The sequence below is a fragment of the Chiloscyllium plagiosum genome, chromosome 23, assembly GCF_004010195.1.
Source record: "Chiloscyllium plagiosum isolate BGI_BamShark_2017 chromosome 23, ASM401019v2, whole genome shotgun sequence".
Lineage (NCBI taxonomy): Eukaryota > Metazoa > Chordata > Chondrichthyes > Orectolobiformes > Hemiscylliidae > Chiloscyllium > Chiloscyllium plagiosum.
Genome location: NC_057732.1, coordinates 49,319,060 through 49,338,644, shown reverse-complemented (window position 1 = coordinate 49,338,644; position 19,585 = coordinate 49,319,060). Strand labels below are relative to the sequence as shown.

The following is a 19,585-nucleotide window of genomic DNA, read 5'->3' as shown; positions in this document are numbered from 1 at the left end:
CTTGACATATCTGTTAGAATTCTTTGAGAAGATAACGAGCAAGTCTGACAAAGGAGAGTCAGTAGTCATGGTCTTTTTGGATTCCAGAAAGCTTTTTACAAGATGTTGCACAGGAGGCTGCTAATTAAAACAAGAGCCTATGGTCTTTGGGTTAAGGTAATGGTGCAAATAGAGGATTGGCCGACTGGCAGAAGGCAGAGAATAAGGAAAAAGGGGCCTTTTTAAAGATGACAGCGTGATGAGCATATTCTGCAGCGGTCCGTATTGGGACCACAACTATTCACATTATACATTAAAGATCTGGACAAAATTAACTGAGTGCATTGTTGCTAAATTTGCAGATGACACAAAAATAGATGGAGGGACAGGTAATGTTGAAGTAGTAAGGAGCTGCAGAAGGACTTAAACACAGAAGATAGGAGCAGGAGGTGGTCAATCGGCAGTTCGAGCCTGCTCCTGGACAGGCTAGGACAGCATTTTATCAAATGCTGTTTGGAATTCCATATGCATCATATGAACTGCATGACTTTTGCCAATCCTTTGTTATCTAATCAAAAACCATTTATTAAATACTATTTGCCCTTAACAAATCTATGCTGCTTTTATTGAATTAACCCTTTATCTAAGTTATTATTAATTCTGTATTGCATTATTACATCAAAATGGTTCCCCAACTGATTTTAAACTCAACAAAAGGTGTAACATTTGCGATTTTCCAGTCATCTGACATCATTGCTGAGTTTATAGTTAAGGCCAGTGCCTCCACAACTTTCATTTCTACTTTCCTCAGTATCCTTAGATACAACATTAATCATGAATGTAGAAATAATCTTGTCATCTGTAATTAAAATAGATACCCAATAGGTTTGTTTCTCAGTGTTTGGGTTCTGTCTTAAAGAGCTGAAAATGTGTTGCTGGAAAAGCGCAGCAGGTCAGGCAGCATCCAAGGAGCAGGAGAATCGACGTTTCGGGCATAAGCCCTTCTTCAGGAATGAGGAAAGTGTCCAGCAGGCTAAGATAAAACGTAGGGAGGAAGTACTTGGGGGAGGGGCTTTGGAAACGCAATAGGTGGAAGGAGGTCAAGGTGGCCGGAGTGGGGTGGGGGGGGAGAGGTCAGGAAGAAGATTGCAGGTTAGGAAAGCGGTGCTGAGTTCGAGGGATTTGACTGAGACAAGGTGGGGGAGGGGAAATGAGGAAACTGGAGAAATCTGAGTTCCTAACCTGCAATCTTCTTCCTGACCTCTCTGCCCCCACCCCACTCTGGCCTATCACCCTCACCTTGACTTGCTTCCACCTATCACGTTTCCAACGCCCCTCCCCCAAGTCCCTCCTCCCTACCTTTTATCTTAGCCTGCTGGACACACTTTCCTCATTCCTGAAGAAGGGTTTATGCCCGAAACGTCGATTCTCCTGTTCCTTGGATGCTGCCTGACCTGCTGCACTTTTCCAGCAACACATTTTCAGCTCTGATCTCCAGCATCTGCAATCCTCACTTTCTCCCCTTCTGTCTTAAAGATGCAACTACAGTGATTTTCTTTAACAATTTGATCTGCAGCTATGCAAAAATTGTTGCACAGAGCTTACAGACACAAACATTTTACTTGTCTTTGCAGTTATTACATTGATCATATCTTCTCATACTCTCACACTTGGTCATACTCAAGTAGCTTTGTTTGCACATACATTTATATTATACAGTCCTTTCTAAATTTGTTTCCACTTTGATTTTCATCAACTTATGCAGAGATTGAAAAAGTCAGTTGATAAATTTTATTAGTTTCTCACCCTAAAACTGAAAAATCAATTCCAAAGAACACACAGGAGAACGACCAAAAAGTTCAATTTCCTCACAGTTGATCTACAATTTATGCTCTTATTAAGTGCACTTAAAAAAAGACATTTGATTTTGCAATAAACCATCTCAAAATACATTTTACTGTGAGGTGAAAACTGAATGTGTATAATACTCTTAATTTAGGATTAGGCTTTGATTTAAACAGAATTTTCCTCTATCAATTTTCCTCCTTGGAGTGGTCTGAAAGTTCGAGAAATATTTCTGTGACATTAACTATTTTCAAGCAGTGGCTTGTAAATAATTAATTTGAACTTGCACCAAAGTCTGTACTGATTTTTTTCCTTAAAAACTGCACATTTCTCCATGAACGTTTGAGTACAAAATGTCAAATAAATACCGCGTAATTTAATATTTTTCATGTTTTTAATCTAAACGTGTTTAAGGATCGATAGCTTTCTAACAAATATCTGCACTTTCTGAAGTGCTAAGATGGGCTGAAGCATTATTCAAAAGTATAGAAAACACTGGTAAGACTTTTGTACAAAGCAGACATTTGAGAAGATGCAAAACAAATTGATTGACAATACAAGTAGTGAATGTGAATGGCTATAAGTAATGAACTAAATAATTAGAAAAAGGGCCATATTTGCGATGAAAGTGTAACTTATGGATTAATTAGGATTTCATAAATGATTTACATAAAAACATCTAAAGCAGCAGAATTTATTGGGTTATTGCAAATCTATAAACAAAATAGAATTCATCTTTTTGCAGCCACATCTGTTGCAATCATTTGTCAATAATGGGCTTTTCATTATCAATGCTAACATTTTTTCCAGCATCCCACATGTAATTACAGCAAAAACAAAACGAAACCAAAGCTGGCAGAATGCCAATCTAAAAGGGCAGATTGGCAAGATGAATAGACTTTCTGCAAAGGCCTCTTGTTATTACTCATTCCTAAATATGTAAGGCATTAAAAATCCATTCAGAACATAACTGCTGCATGGTGTTCTTTCTCCAACCATACCTAAAACATTTACTGCACATTTTCAGAACAGTTAGTCTTTTTCACACATTAAGCACATACTATAAATTTGTACTCAATTTCTTGAAAACTTTACCATCACATGGTTGGTAACATTTATTTATTGCTATCAAAAATATGGCATAATTAGCAACCACATACATATATAAAACATCACCACAGTGGCAGTACAGTACAGGAGTGCTTTCCTTTATAAAGTAAGCTTCATTTAAGATTTTCAATAATATTTCCGCGAGTATATTCAACATGTGTCTCAATTAATCAAGATGATGTTAACAAACAAAAAAAATGTTAAAAATAGAAACACAGGATTCAGCTGCTAATTAATCAATCTATACTCAGTTCATAATGTCATCTGAAGACCTCCCCCACACACGGCATCCTTAATTGATTTGTGTAATTGCCTGTAACGCAATCCCAGCTGTCCATTATTGGACATCTTTTTGGTGTTACTGATACAATAACGTTTTTATGGTCTGACTTTATCTGCATCTGATCAAAGATTAGCACAGCAGCTGATAAAGTGCTTATTCCCATGAGTCCATATGTACATCAAACTTTTAGGTAAGTTTTTGAAGCACTTTAAAAATCTCAGTAAATATTAGAGCTCATCAATGAGCCAAAAAACAAAAAGAAAGAGTAGGTTTTTCAGTTAATTTCACCAAGAACAATTCTGAGGAAGGGTCAGTGGACCTGAAATATTAAATGGGATTTCTCTCCACAGATGCTGCTAGACCTGCTGACTTTCCAGCAATTATCTGTTTTTGATTGGTTGGGCAGATAATACAAACCTTCCAAACACAGGGTAAACCCTCATGGATAAGAAATAATAGCAGATAATCAAGAGTTCTGATATTTTAGTGCTGCAATGCTCCCAACATAGGAATTAAGGCAAGTAGAACACTAAGAATAACATCAGTTCTATTTAGCTAGAAAGAATTACAAAAATATGAAATATTTTGAGGAATGTCATAATCTTGCGAATATTCTGGAGATAGCCTATATAATACTGGTGCCTCTGCAAAATAATTCAAAATAAAGGATTCATGAAAAGCAATTATACCCACTTTCCTTTAGCTTTCAGAGAATTTTTAAAGATCTTCTTATTCTGGTTGGTTTCCTGATGAGTGTGATTATTTTCATGCCAAGTCTGAACATTGAAACAGTGAAATTAAAATGCATTGTGCAGTATTTGACATAATGATAAGCCAATTAATATTCCATTTCCTGTCAATTAACGTTGCAATCCATTACTGGAACAGTTCTAAACAGTCTCTTTACTTATGCATTTCTCTATTAATACAGTGAATTATGGATCTTCTCCAGGTTAACCTCAAAATGTTCATGGGAAATCAACTGCTAAAAATAAAGAAATTACATTTATAATTATATTTAGTCTTTTTTATTACACTCTATTGGCTGCTGCGAAAATTAGTATACAAACTCAATTCAACTCCAACATTATAAATCTTATACAAGGAACCACTTGGTGGGATGGTGATTGATATTGCAACAAACCCAACTCACAAAATGCCATAGCCAGCACACAGGGTCTACCTTTTAAAAAAAAATCTGGGATGACATAGATATTAGCATAGCTAGAATGGCAGTAAATACTAAGTCCATAAATCTGGAAAAAAAACCCTATTAAAAATCTATATCAATAACATGGGAAGGTGATTATTTACTGGTAATTTCATTGAGCTAGTAATCAAGCAACACAGGCTAATGTTCTGGAGACATGCATTTGAACCGCATCACTGAAGATGGAGAAATTTGAATTCAATAAAAGTCCGGAATTAAAAGCTGGTCTCATGACAATCATGTGATCACTGTCAATTGTTGTGAAAACCAAATCTGGTTCACTAATATCTTTCGGAAAAGGAAATCTGTTGTCCTTACCTGACCTGACCTGCTAGTTTCACAGCAGACTCTTAACTGTTCTCTGGGTTGTGTTTCTGTTCGCCGAGCTGGGAATTTGTGTTGCAGATGTTTCGTCCCCTATCTAGGTGACATCCTCAGTGCTTGGGAGCCTCCTGTGAAGGGCTTCTGTGACCTTTCCTCCGGCATTTGTAGTGGTTTGAATCTGCCGGTCCACTGCAGTGGACAGCTGGAACTGACAACCGGAAGCGGGAGATTCAAACCACTACAAATGCCAGAGGAAAGATCACAGAAGAGCTTCACAGGAGGCTCCCAAGCACTGAGGATGTCACCTAGACAGGGGACGAAACATCTGCAACACAAATTCCCAGCTCGGCAAACAGAACCACAACAACGAGCACCCGAGCTACAAATCTTCTCACAAACTTTGTTCTCTGGGTAATTAGCAATGGGCAATACATGACAGTTAAGCCAGCAAAGCCCACGTTCCACAGATGAATAAATAAAATCTGCAGGTGTTTCCATTACTCTTTTAAGACCTCTTAAAAATCCTGTCTCTTCAACAATGTTTTTAGTTACCCCTCCTAGATGTGCTTCACTTCTTTGATGCCAATTTTTGATTACAACAAAAACAAAATCAATTACAACAGTATTGTGGTTAATTCTCTCACACACCCACAAACCCTCTCACAGGCCTATACTCCATCACACTCTCAGACTCACACTCACAGACACAGACTTTACCAAGCGCAAGCACACAGACACACACACACACAATTGTATTTTCCTTCCTTATAACCTGCTGTTCTTGGATGCTGGCCTTTTGCAATTCATGGATAAGGACTCCCAAATTCTTACATTCTATAGCTTTCTGTAGCCTTTCTCTAGTTAAATAATATTCAGCTTCTCTATTCTTCTTGCCCAACGTGCATAATCTTATTTTCCCACATTATATTCCATCTACCAAGATTTTACCCCCTCATTTCACCTGTCTATATCCCTTTGCAGTCTCTGTTTCATCCTTACCACTTGCCTTCCCACCGAGTTTTGTACCATCTGCTAACCTGATTATAGTACATTCATTTTCCTCATCCAAAGTTATTAATAAATATCATAAGTAATTGTAGCTCCAGCATTGATTCCTGCAACACACCACTAGTTATAGGCTGCTATCTTGAAAATGTCACCCTTATCCCAATTCTCGGTCTTCCATCAGTTAGTCAATTCTTTATCCATGTTACTACACTACCTTCAACATCATAGGCTCTTGTCTTATTAAGTAGCCTAATGTGTGGCAGCTTATCAAACACCTTTGGAAATTACAAATATATTACCTTCACTGTTTTCCCTTTATCCTGTTTGTTTCCTCCTCAAAAGAGGAGAAAGTGAGGTCTGCAGATGCTGGAGATCAGAGCTGAAAATGTGTTGCTGGAAAAGGGCTTATGCCCGAAACGTCGATTCTCCTGTTCCCTGGATGCTGCCTGACCTGCTGCGCTTTTCCAGCAACACATTTTCAGCTCCTCCTCAAAAGAAGTCTGGTAAATTTCTCCTTCACGATCACAAGGTGTGTCATGTGTGTTTCAAAATTCTCTGCTACTACATCCTTTATAATACACTCTAACATTTTCCCAATAACAGACTTAAACAACTGGCATATCATTCCCCAATTTTTGTCTTCTTTCCTTTTTAAGTAAAGGTGTTACATTAACACTTTTCCTCTGACCTTTGCTCATTTCTGGAAAATTACTACCAGTGCATTCACCATCTCTGAAGCTACTTCTTCTGATATCTTCAGATGAATCGCATCAGGTCGAGAGGACGTACTGATCTTTAGAACCATTATTTACTTACAACATTTTCTCCAGCGATAGATATTGTATTTATTTTCGGTCCTCTTTTTGCCCTTAGATTATTTAGTAATTTTGCAATAAATTGTTTTTTACTGTGAAAACTGATGCAAAGTATTTATTCAACTTCCCTACCATTCTTGGTTCCCCATTATTATTTTCCAAGCATCATTCTCGGAGGACTGATGATCACTGTGCCTTCTCTTCCTTTGTATATATTTAAAGAATCTCTTGCTGTCCATCTTGATGCTACTTGCAAGTTGACTCTCAAAGTTTACTTTCTCCATCTTTATTTATTTTTGGTCAATTTGTTTTGGTTTTTAAAACTTTCCTAATTGTCTGTCGAAAGCTAATCTTTGCCACAGTGTGTTTCTTACTTTCAATTTGATGCCATCCTTAATTTTTCTGGCTAACCAAGCAAAGTCACATCCTTACGTTAGCTGGCTTGTGAGAGACTCCAGATCCACAACTATGTGGCTGAGATTTAACCATTCTCCAAAACAGCCTAGCAAACCACACAATTGCATTAAGATGATCAATAAATACAGGCCTTGCCAGCATTCCACAAATGAATTAGAATAGTATTCTTATAAAATCAGGGCAACATATTTTCTTCCATTAAGTATCATAGAATCCTTACAGTGTGGAAACAGGCCATTGATCCCAATAAGTCCACACAGACTCTCAGATGGTGATAGTTCAGAAAGGAGGGTGGAGTGGATACATGGGAAGGAAGATTGAAAGGTAGGACAGATCATGAGGGGGATGCCAAGTTGGAAGGTTGAAACTGGGATAAGGTGGGGGGGTGGGGGTGGGAAAGAGGGGAAATGAGGAAACTGGTGAAATCCACATTGATGCCATGGGGTTGGAGGGTCCCGAGGCAGAAGGTGAGGCGTTATTCCTCAAGGCATCAGGTGGTTAGGGAGTGGCAAAGGAGGCAGCTCAGGACCTGCAAGTTCCTGGCAGAGCGGGAGGGCCATGGGGTGGTGGCGTTGGATGGATGGGAGTCCCAGAGATGTTCTCTGAAGCGTTCTGAGAGTAGACGTTCTGTTTCCCCCAATGTAAAGGAGACTGCATCGGGAACAATGGATACAGTAACTGAAATGTATGGAAGTGCAGATAAAACCTGATGGATGTGGAAGGCTCCTTTAGGGCTTTGGATGGAGGTGAGGGGGAGGTGTGGGCACAGAGTTTGCAATTCCTAAGGTGCCTGGGATGGTGCCAGGTGGGGAGAGTGGATTGGTGGGCATGGAGCTAACGAGGGAGTCATGGAGGGAACAGTCTTTATGGACAGTGGATAGGGGTGGGGAGGGAAATATATATCTGGTGGTGGGATCCAATATCCAGGCGTGGGCTGACAAGTGGAAAGTAACATTCGCACCACTCAAATGCCAGGCTACGACCATCATCCAATAAGAGAAAATCTAACCACCACCCCTTGACATTCAATGGTGTTACCATCACTGAATCCTCCACTATCAACATCCTGGGAGTTACTGATCAGAAACTCAACTGGACACACCATATAAATGCAGTGGCTACAAGGACAGGTCAGAGACTAGGAACACTGCGGCGAGTAACTCACTGCCTGACTCCCCAAAGCCTGTCCACTATCTACAAGGCCCAAGTCAGGAGTGTGATGGAATTTTCCCCACTTGCCTGGATGAGGCAACACTCAGGAAGCTTAACACCATCTGGGACAAAGCAGCCCACTTGATTGGCACTGCATCCACTCTCTCTACCACCAACGCTCAGTAGCAGCAGTATGCACTGCAGACATTCACCAAAGATCCTTAGACAGCACCTTCTAAACTCACAACCATTTCCATCTAGAAGGACAAGGGCAGCAGATATATGAGAACATCACCATCGGTAAGTTCACCTCCAAACCACTCAGCATTCTGACTTGGAAATATATCACCATTTGTTGACTGCTGCTGGGTCAAAATCCTGGAATTCCTTCCCTAAGGTTATTGTGGATCAACCCACAGCACATGGACTGCAGCAGTTCAAGAAGGCAGCTCACCCCCACCTTCTCAAGGGCAACTAGGAACAGGCAATATATGCTGGCCAGCCAGTGACACCCACAGCACACAACATGAATTTTAAAAGAAAGAAACCAGAAGAGATTTCAATAATAAGGTCATCCATCATAGAGAGAGAGGAAGGAATGTGGTGAGGTAACCAACGGGGATGCAGCTGGCAGGAAGGAAAGAAAGGAGGCCTAAACCCTTTATGGAAAAATGCTGCAGCAAGAGACCTAGAGGAGTGAAAGAGGAATGCTGTAACCATAGGAGGAAAAGCACGAAGGTGATAAACCAACATTGTACCACCCTCAATGAAATTAGTGAAATTAAGATTGTGGTATTTTCTATAATACAACAATGGTAACACTTCAAAGAAAAAAAAAGGTGGCTTCAAAATGTTTTACCTTAGACAGTGGACCCCCTGCAAATTCACATTTCCATATTTACTGTCACCCTTTTTGAGTGTGGACACTGCAGGAACCAAATTTAGATTTGGCCAAGTCTCAGTGTAACTGATCACATCAGATTGCTACTCCATTTGGAAATTGTGCACTCTGCCACCCAAACACCGTACCCCCAGTAAAACCCACTGTCATTCTGAAAAGTATCTTCGGAGTCAGAAAGAGGAGAGTTGAAGCTTCACTTTGGGAACATGATTAAGTAATTTAGTTTGACTATTGGAGGCATCAGCTTTCAGGTGAGAAGTTAAACCAAAGCCTGGTGCACACTCTGATCAGCATTATCTATGGAGAGAAACAGTAAATGTTTCAGGTTACAGGTCACTGACGTGAAACTTTAACTGTTTCTCCCCACAGATGTTACTGCGTGTCTTGTTGAGGTTGTCTTTCTTTTTCTATTCTTATTTCAGATTTCCAACATTAGCAGTATTTGGTTTTTGAATGCTTAACATTGTTATAAAAATTCTCACTGCCCAATTCACAGCACAATGTTATGCAGTCAATGCAAATGACACTGAAATATACTAATTCTGATAATATATATAATTATGAAATATTTTGTTATTTTCAAATTTGCGGTATTTTCTATAATTCAACAATGGTAACACTTCAAAAAACATGGTTGGCTACAAAATGTTTTATCTTCAGACAGTGGACCATGCGCAAATTCACATTTCCACATTTACTGTCACCTTTTCCAAGTGTGGACACTGCAGGAATCAGTTTCACTCATCATGTACCTATCCATGCTATCTGACCCCATTACGATTGCCTCTGCCTCTCATTTTCTTCCCCAGTTCTATATCTTTCTTGGTAATTTATTCATTGATCCCTCTTAGCCTAAAAAAGTTTTCTGTGATTTATTGACCTATTCAGGTTTTCACTTCAGACACAGATGTAAAGCAGAGCAGCAATGGAGAAAGTAGGTAGGAGTATTTCACTGGATAAAGTGCTGCAGCACCATAGAGTATTTACTAATTGCACTTGTGATGCTATAGCCAGTCTCTTAGTGGATAAAGTGGAATGGAAAATTGGCCACAGTATTGCCAAGTACAGAACTCAACCACAGCAGCATTTTTTTCTGTGCCACATTACCCAACTCTCATTATTTTGTGGCTGCAAAGTGAGAAATTGTCTTCACAGAATCCACAGCACAAAAATAGAACTTTTTAACGGCTGGTTTATACCAGTATTTATACATCAAATAAATCTCTGATGAATGTTTCCAATATTCCTGCCAATGTAAAAATGAAAAATAAACTATCCCTATATTCTACTATCTCCACAGAGTGCCTTTTAAGCAGAAACTGGCTGTAGCAGGCCCCAGGCCTGTTGCATTGTGGTGTAACCAGCACAAAAAGCTACCTGAAAAAGTTTTACGTTTTATATAAAGAGGAAACATCTGAATGCATAAATTCCAATAGGTTAAAATTGATGTTTAAATTTGAATTCACACACAAACCTAGCAATTTTTATGGAAAAAACACATAGGTTTCTCTTGTCAACATTGATTAGGTAATTAATTAGCTTACAAGTGATTTGAATTCACCCTCCCATTTCTGGTAAACATGTTCAATTTTTTTTCCTCTGTAGACATATTCAACACTATCTAGTTTTCTGCACGCATTATTGTATGGTACTTAAGACTGAATCCAAAATGTCACCTGGCATTGAAGTGAGAATTTAGTTTATTTAATTATATTGGAAGATTTTGAAATTTTAAGCAGCAAATCCAAGTGCATTAGTTGACTTTCTGTAAATCTAGAAGACTAAATTAACGATTACCTTAAACACCTCTAGAGGCAATGAGAATTTTTCAGCTTCAGACAGAGCCTTTTCAAGGGCATCTTTCCATTCAGTGTCACTTTTAAGATCCTGGATTTCTGCAAAGGAGCACACAAAATAATTTATATCAACAAGCCACCATAGTCTCCAAGGTTTTTAAGCAGTTATAGATTCTTATGTGAATTCACAGTTGTTAATCCATCAATTTTTTTAAGTGCTGTTCCCAGCTGACACACTGTTTAGCTAATATGGATTTTTCCAAACTTAGATTGCAATTTTTAACGTTTAAAATTCAAGATTGATAAATTTCACTGCAATACTAGTTAACTTGTGTTTGGTCTTATCGAGTATGAAGTTTTACTGACAAAATGAACCTCAAGTTATACATATTGCCAACTAAGGAAAGTGCAATTCACGAGTCGGTGACAAGTAAAAGCAGGTCACGATTAAATAGTACAACATAAATATTAATGCCAGTTTAATTTGTTATTTTTTAAGAAATACAGCACATTTGTACACTTTAAGTTTATGTTTGAATATGGAATAATTAGGGGTCAATAAATAGAAATAAATGTCACCATCTATAACAGTTTTAAAGTTTTGTGCTCAAATTGCAAGTTCAAAAAGGTTTATGAAGGCCTACATCGAGAAAAACAAATTGACATTTCCAAATTTCCTGTAATTAATACATAAAATTTCACTTTTGTAACCTACAATCAATTCCAATGCAGACTGAATATTTAATAAATTGGAAGAGGACCCAACATTTAAAGAAAAGCTGTGACAATTAAAATACAAAATAAATATAAACTCAATTTTGTATGACATCTTATATTCACGTCTTTGTACAAATCTATGGACTGGAATTTATTAGTGCCACTGTTCCTTCAATCCTGACATTTTGGTCATGAGGGGGAACACATCTAAAGGAGTGACAAAATGATGTAAAATGCCCAATGTTATTGTACATCTGGTTTTCAGGAGAAAGAGGGGGGAGATGAGACTTCCTGTGGAGAGGGGTGAAAGTCCCACCTCAGCTGGTCATCAGCCAAAGCAGAGGCCTTAAGAGCTCCAGTATTGTTAGCATCAGTGGAAGCGGTGGCAACAGCAAATACTGCAGTGAGGCAAAGACGGGCATGCTGCGTAATAATTCAGCTCAATGGATAAATCAAAGGTTTCTGAATTTGAAAGTAGAATGGGGGTATGTGAGACAATGGAAACCAGAAGGAAATTCTCCAATGACTTAGAGATCTGCTTTGGAGCGAAAATTCTTCCTGCCACCAGCTCACAGAACAAAACCCACAGGTTGGAATCTTGTCATTGGCCTCTGCTGGTAAAATCTTAGTGCTGATGCTAGGAAGATGATCTTAATTGCTCACTTTGAGGTTTTAATTAACTGAGGGCTGCTGAGGACCATAAATTCCAATCCCACAACTGTCCAATGGTTTCAGGGACCTGGAGCAACTTTATGATGATGTCATGGAGCTGCACCTCACTGAGCATAAAATGGCACAGTGTGGGTGGGATTAGAACATGCTATATGCATGATACACAAGAACAACATTAGAAGATACTCTGAGCACATGGACATGAGTATATAAAAACGATAATTAGTCTTCAATTAATGCAACCACAAAATTAGAGTTTAGTAAATACACTATTAACAGGTATAGCAGTTTGTAGTATTAATGTACAACAAGCATTGTTTCTTTAAAGTTGAAGCCTGAAAATAGTTCCTGATTTTACCTACACTTCACCCAGTCTACCTTGAATTCAAACTCAATGTGGCATCAAAGTGAATGACAAAAAGATGTGTATGCGATGATAAAAAAACAGGAATTGAGACTAGTTGCAAGACAAGTTTTTTCAAGTAAAAATTGTATTATTACTAATATCCATCATTTCAATTATTATGAATGAGCAACTATACATTAAGAAACTACTTCATTAATGAATAAATTTTCCATAGGATCAAGAAGCATTATGCTTCAAGTATTATACTTTTAAAATTAGTTGCAATATCATTATAAACAAAAAAACATGAAAATATTACTCATAGTATCTAATATACAAACGTCTTCAAAAGGAAGCTTAACAATTTCACTTTCAGTTTCTGTTTTCAATTGACACTTTTTCAGTGCGATTCAAAAATGTTTTAGTTGCTTGTCATAATTACTATTTGACCCTACACCTGTTATTCTCTAACTTCCACAACACATCCACAAATGAAAATTAAAAATGCATTCATCCAGTGCTGTTTACCACTACTGAAATTCTCAAAGCAGCGTGCAGCTAAAAAGTATTTTAAAGCATCACCACCATTGTAATGTCAGGAATAGAGGGTCAGTTAGCTGAATTGCTGGCTTGCGATACAGAGTAATACTACAGTTCAATTCTGTACTGGCTAAGGCTATCATGAAGGATTCTCCTTCTTAGTCTCTCTTCTCCCATGGCATCATGACTCGCCATTTCTCTCCAATGAGAAAGCAGTCCTACAGTCTTGTAAGACTCTGGCAATTTTACCTAACTGACGTTGGGAAATGTAGCAACCAATTTGCACACAGTAAGTTCCCACAAATAGCATGGTAATATGACTAGATACATTGTAAAAACAATGTTGAGGCTTTCACTTCACAAGATGCCAAAATAATGACCTTCTATTCCTGACATTACAAATAGTGGTGATGCTTTAAAAATACTTTTTAGCTGCACACTGTTTTGAGAATTTCAGTAGTGGTAAACAGCACTGGATAAATGCATTTTTAATTTTCATTTGTGGATGTGTTGTGGAAGTTGAAATACTGCCACAGGATCTTTTCCATCCACCCAGAGCAGGCAGATTGAGTTTCAGTTCACCATTTCATTTGAAAGACACCCTCAAGTATAGGACTCCCTCAGTACTGGAGTTCATATCATGTAGTTATGTCTACAGTACTGTTAGGAAGGGAGCCTACACTTCAAACTATTCTTAACCTGTTTGGGATAACTCAAAAATGGAGCATCAAGCCACACTGTAAAAGGTGTTATCCTGTCTGCTCTCTTATGCTTTGGAGCCCACAAAATGGGTGTAAATTTGAAATGCAGCATTCAATATTAACCTGAAAGTGGTGATCTGCAAATCTCATGAGCAATTGGTTGAAACAAAATTATGTTCACCTGGATGAATTCAATCACAAATAGTCAACAAATGTGACTAACAGCAAGAGACTGTTGTAACATTATATGCAAAAAGTAATTTAATTAAATTCAACGCAACATTCCAACAAGACATTATCCTCACTTTTTTGGAGTCACTAAGAACTTCCTTTGAAAACTTTACATTGTGTTCCTGCTCAATTCCTATATATTGTATTTTTTAATGTAGTCCTTGGTTAGCATTTGTATATCTATTTGGAGTCCAAAAATGTCATGAGCAGTATAATTATTTTTAAAAATGTAAAATTCATCAGTCACAGCCAATTTACTAAATAAAATCTGGTGAGGTTCGTTTTAGAGGGCCACAGGTAACATTATTTAAAAGGTGCATAATTTAGGCAGACCATTGTGACCTGGGTGTCATTTTCAATTTCCACAGGTTTTTCTTTAACAAAGCTTGGAGTTTACTTGTTGCCGATTTCATTTTTGCCTCACACACAAAACATAAGCACTCAACTTTAAGGTGCCATTTCTGCTGCTGTTTTGGATGATGGGAAGGAACAACAGCAACAGTTAGAAAACAGCAAACAAGTACACTCGTCATGATTGGACACATTCATAACATACAAACACATTTCCTGGATATCTGAGGAGCATGTGCTTCTTTTTGGTGACTGAAACACTTATTTATGTTTCCTCATGCAACAAGACCATCTGTTGGCTGGTCAGACTATCATACTGAAGGAGGTGGCTCGAGAAATCGTGGATGCGTTGGTGATTATTTTCCAGAGTTCGATAGATTCGGGATCAGTTCCTGCGGATTGGAGGGTGGCTAATGTTGTACCACTTTTTAAGAAAGGCGGGAGAGAGAAAGCAGGAAATTAGAGACCAGATAGTCTGACCTCAGTGGTGGGAAAGATGCTGGAGTCTATTATAAAGGATGACATTACGACACATCTGGATAGTAGTAACAGGATAGGTCAGAGTCAGCATGGATTTATGAAGGGGAAATCATGCTTGACTAATCTTCTGGAATTCTTTAGGATGTAACTCTGAAGATGGACGAGGGAGATCCATGAGATGTAGTGTACCTGGACTTTCAGAAAGCTTTTGATAAAGTCCCACACAGGTGGTTAGTGAGCAAAATTAGGGCGCATGGTATTGGGGGCAAAGTACTAACTTGGATTGAAAGTTGGTTGGCTGACAGGAAACAAAGAGTAGTGATAAATGGCTCCATTTCGGAATGGCAGGCAGTGACCAGTGGGGTACCGCAGGGATTACTGCTGGGGCCGCAGCTTTTTTACAATATATGTTAATGATATAGAAGATGGTATTAGCAATAACATTAGCAAATTTGCTGAAATTACTAAGCTGGGTGGCAGGGTGAAATGTGAGGAGGATGTTAGGAGATTACAGGGTGACCTGGACAGGTTAGGTGAGTGGTCAGATGCATGGCAGGTGCAGTTTAATGTGGATAAATGTATGCTTATCCACTTTGGTGGCAAGAACAGGAAGGCAGATTACTACCTAAATGGAATCAATTTAGGTAAAGGAGCAGTACAAAGAGATCTGGATGTTCTTGTACACCAGTCAATGAAGGTAAGCATGCAAGTACAGCAGGTACTGAAGAAGGCCAATACCATGCTGGCCTTCATAACAAGAGGGATGGAGTATAGAAGCAAAGAGGTTCTTCTGCAGCTGTGCAGGGCCCTGGTGAGACCACACCTGGAGTACTGTGTGCAGTTCTGGTCTCCAAATTTGAGGAAAGACATTCTGGCTATTGAGGGAGTGCAGCGTAGGTTCACGAGGTCAATTCCTGGAATGGCGGGACTACCTTACGCTGATAGACTGGAGCGACTGGGCTTGTATTCCCTTGAGTTTAGAAGACTGAGAGGGGATCTGATTGAGACATATAAGATTATTAAAGGATTGGACACTCTGGAGACAGGAAACATGTTTCTACTGATGGGTGAATCCTGAACCAGAGGACACAGCTTAAAAATACGGGGTAGACCATTTAGGACAGAGATGAGGAGAAACTTCTTCACCCAGAGAGTGGTGGGTGTGTGGAATGCTCTGTTCCAGAGGGCAGCGGAAGCCCAGTCTCTGGATTCATTTAAAAAGAGTTTGAAGAGCTCTCAAGGACAGTGGAATCAAGGGTTATGAAGATAAGGCAGGAACAGGAAACTGATTAAGGATGATCAGCCATGATCATATTGAATGGTGGTGCAGGCTCAAAGGGCAGAATGGCCTACTCCTGAACCTATTGTTTATTGTCATATTTTGCCAGTGGCTGGCCTAGACACTTTTGTTTCCTCAAAAAGTTTTCCAGATGTTTCAAGGGAAAGTGCATCAAACAAGTAACTATTAACCTACCTGCTATAGTCACCTACTGACACTAAAAGCAAGAATGAGACACCTCTGGACCACGGCTCATTTCTTCCTGCCCTCATGAACCATCAAGGCACCAGAAAATAAGTAATCATCAAGATGAGCTATCATAGCAAGTGGGACAACCTGGAGGCTCCATGACGAAAATGAAGAATTTAAGAATTCAATCAAGTTAGTCCGTATGACATATTTACATTCTCTTTCCATTTTTAGGTCTATTATTTAAATGTTACATTACACAAACACAAAGAAACAAAACAGTAGCTTCTAAGTCAACCGATGACTTTATGGTTAGAAAATAGTCAATTCATAAAAACCACTCAGATATTTAAAGCAACTGAGGGATTGATCAACATACGTGAAAGAATTGCAATTGTTAATGTAAGAAAATAGAGTTGACACTACCATAAAAATATAATGATTTGGAGATGCTGGTGTTGGACTGGGGTGTACAAAGTTAAAAATCACACAACACCAGGTTATAGTACAACAGGTTTAATTGGAAGCACACTAGCTTTCGGAGCGACGCTCCTTCGTCAGATAATCACCTGATGAAGGAGCGTCGCTCCGAAAGCTAGCGTGCTTCCAATTAAACCTGTTGGACTATAACCTGGTGTTGTGTGATTTTTAACTCCATAAAAATATAAGTAAGCTTACTGAAGCTTTGTAGTTAACTCACTCATATTTACATAGTTAGGAATTACAACATAGTACTGTACAGAATCATAGTTCACAAATGCACTCTTTGCAAAACCTCTAATCTCCATGTGACTTCCATTGACATACCTCTTCAACTTACTTTATATACAATTTCTATCAAAATTATTAACATCCTACAATAAACGAAACAAAAATTTCAATCTGAATCAGGGCAACTCTCTGCTGGTTGGAGTCAAACATAGCACACTGGAAGATAGTGGTGCTTGTTGATCTCTGCGGAGGACCTCAGAAGAATATTTTAGGGTCAACCATTTTCAGCTCTATCAATATCCTACCTTCCATCATAAGATCAGAAGTGGGGATGTGCGCTGATGATTGCTTGATGTTGAGGATCGTTCATGACTTCTCAGACAATGAAGCAGTCCATGTCCAAATGCAGCAAGATCTGGTAATATCCATACTAAGGCTGATAAGCAGCCAGTAGCAGTCACATCACAGTGTCAGGTAACGACCATCACCAGCAAAGAAAATCTCTCCATCACCAGTTAACATTCCATGGTATTACTTTCATTCAATCCCCCATTATCAACATTCTGTGGTTACCAATGAGCAAGAACTGAACTGGACTAGCCATGTAAATACAGTGGCCACAGGAGCCAATTAGATACCGGGAATCCTTTGGGTGAGAAACTCAGCTCCCAACTCCTCAAAGCCCATCCATCATCTTTTTTCACTGGAGCGTAGGAGGTTAAGGAGTAACCTTAAAAAGGTTTATAAAGTCATGAAGGACACAGATTAGGGAAAAGAATCTTGCTTTTCACCTTAAGTGGAGGAGTTCAAAACTAGGGGACATAGTTTTCAGGTGAGAGGAGAGAGGTTTAAAAGGGATTTGTGGGGCAATTTTTTTTCCCACATAGAGCATGCGCAAATTCCACACAGACATTTGCCCAAGGCTGGATTGAACCCAGATCCCTGGCACTGAGGCAGCAGTGCTAACCACTGAGCCACCATGCCACCCTAAAAGTAGTCTAAATTATTATACACAGATACAAAAAAACCTGTATCCACTCATTTCAGAATCTTAAGTGCAGTGCTTTTTTTATACACTTTGATTTTATATTACAGATAATAAATAATTAAATATAAATAGCACAAGTTACTAGAATTTGAGAAGCAGTTTCTGCACAGAGGTTTTGCTGCATTATAGGCTAGGGAGTTGGAAACATGCAAGGTTGTTGTTACAGCATCCTCATCAGTCAGAGGTTGCAGGTAGAATGGCAAATTTGTAAAAGCAACTTTTATTATAAGCGTAAACAACAGAATTTATAATGGCAAAAGTTAACATTAAAATTTATATACTGGTAATTTGCAGATACAAAAATGGTGATGATCAGAAATTAAAAGTAGATGTCTGAAGATGCCTCTCAGACAAACATTCAGTTTATACCTGGCAAATTGCAGGTAAAAGGAAGGGATTATTTATACTGGCATGTAACAATTTTTTCAATTGATTCTTAAACTGATGCTTACTATGGAAAATATTAGTTTATAAACAACAAATTAAAAGTGTCAGTAGCTTTTCTCAGATTTCATCTGCTGAGAGCTTCCCGCATTGCTGACACATTGGCTTAAGCTGCTGCCACTCTCGGATCTTGGAGGTACACACAACAACAAAAAAATGAAAAGGGAAGGTTAGTTGGTTTGCCAAGAATGAGAGGTAATTCAAGGTTTAGAAGACATACATATAAACCAGCTTCCTTAAATTGAACAACCTAAATTTCTTCTAGCACCTGATGCTTTCCAACTCAGATTTAAGATATTCAAAACAATAAACTAACCTTATCATTTTAGCACCTACTCGATTTGCTGCTAAAATAATCTGTTATTCCCCAATACTACAATCGCTTAGGTTGAGAAAAATTAACACTCATACAGTATGGAAACAAACTCTTTGGCCTAATTTGTTCATGCTGACCAGGTTTCCAAAACTGAAATGGTCCCATTTGTCTATGATTATCCCATAACCTTCTATACCTTTCCTAGCTATGTACCTGTCCCAATGTCTTTTAAATGTTTTCAAGGAACTATGTATCTGCACCCCGAGGTCTCTGTTTGACGACACTTCCTATGGCCCAACCATTAACTATGTTAAGTCCTGCCCTGGGTTGTCTTATCAAAATGCAACACCTCACACTTATCTAAATCAAACTCTATTTGCCATTCTCAGCCCACTGGCCAGTTCATCAAGATCCTATTGCATCCCAGGAGAACCTTCTTCACTGTCACAGATTGCTTCCAATACAAAGGGCTGCCAGGATAGATTGTTAACCCTCATTCTTTACTCACCTCAGCTATTAAATAGTCAATTGAGTTATGTGTTTTGAGGATTAGGTAATTTCCAAACAGCATTTTTAATGATTTGAGAAATAAACAGCTTTATACATCAAACTATGCTAAAATCACACCTTTTAAAAGATGAAGTTTGTATTCAGTTTTGAAACAGATTATGGTATACCAGTCATAAGAATGCTTGGGGCAAGTCAGATACATATAAGAGA

At 38.6% G+C, this 19,585-nt stretch overlaps 1 protein-coding gene across 3 annotated transcripts in view; it reads right to left on the bottom strand.

Moving 5' to 3' along the window:
- Positions 1-19,585, bottom strand: part of sfmbt2 (Scm like with four mbt domains 2) — a 217,983-nt gene that overhangs the window by 93,359 nt on the left and 105,039 nt on the right. For all 3 annotated transcript variants that reach the window (XM_043714122.1, XM_043714123.1, XM_043714124.1), the window contains one exon: positions 10,842-10,939. In XM_043714122.1, coding sequence (XP_043570057.1) covers positions 10,842-10,939 — 98 coding nt within the window. The remainder of the gene's footprint in view (positions 1-10,841; positions 10,940-19,585) is intronic.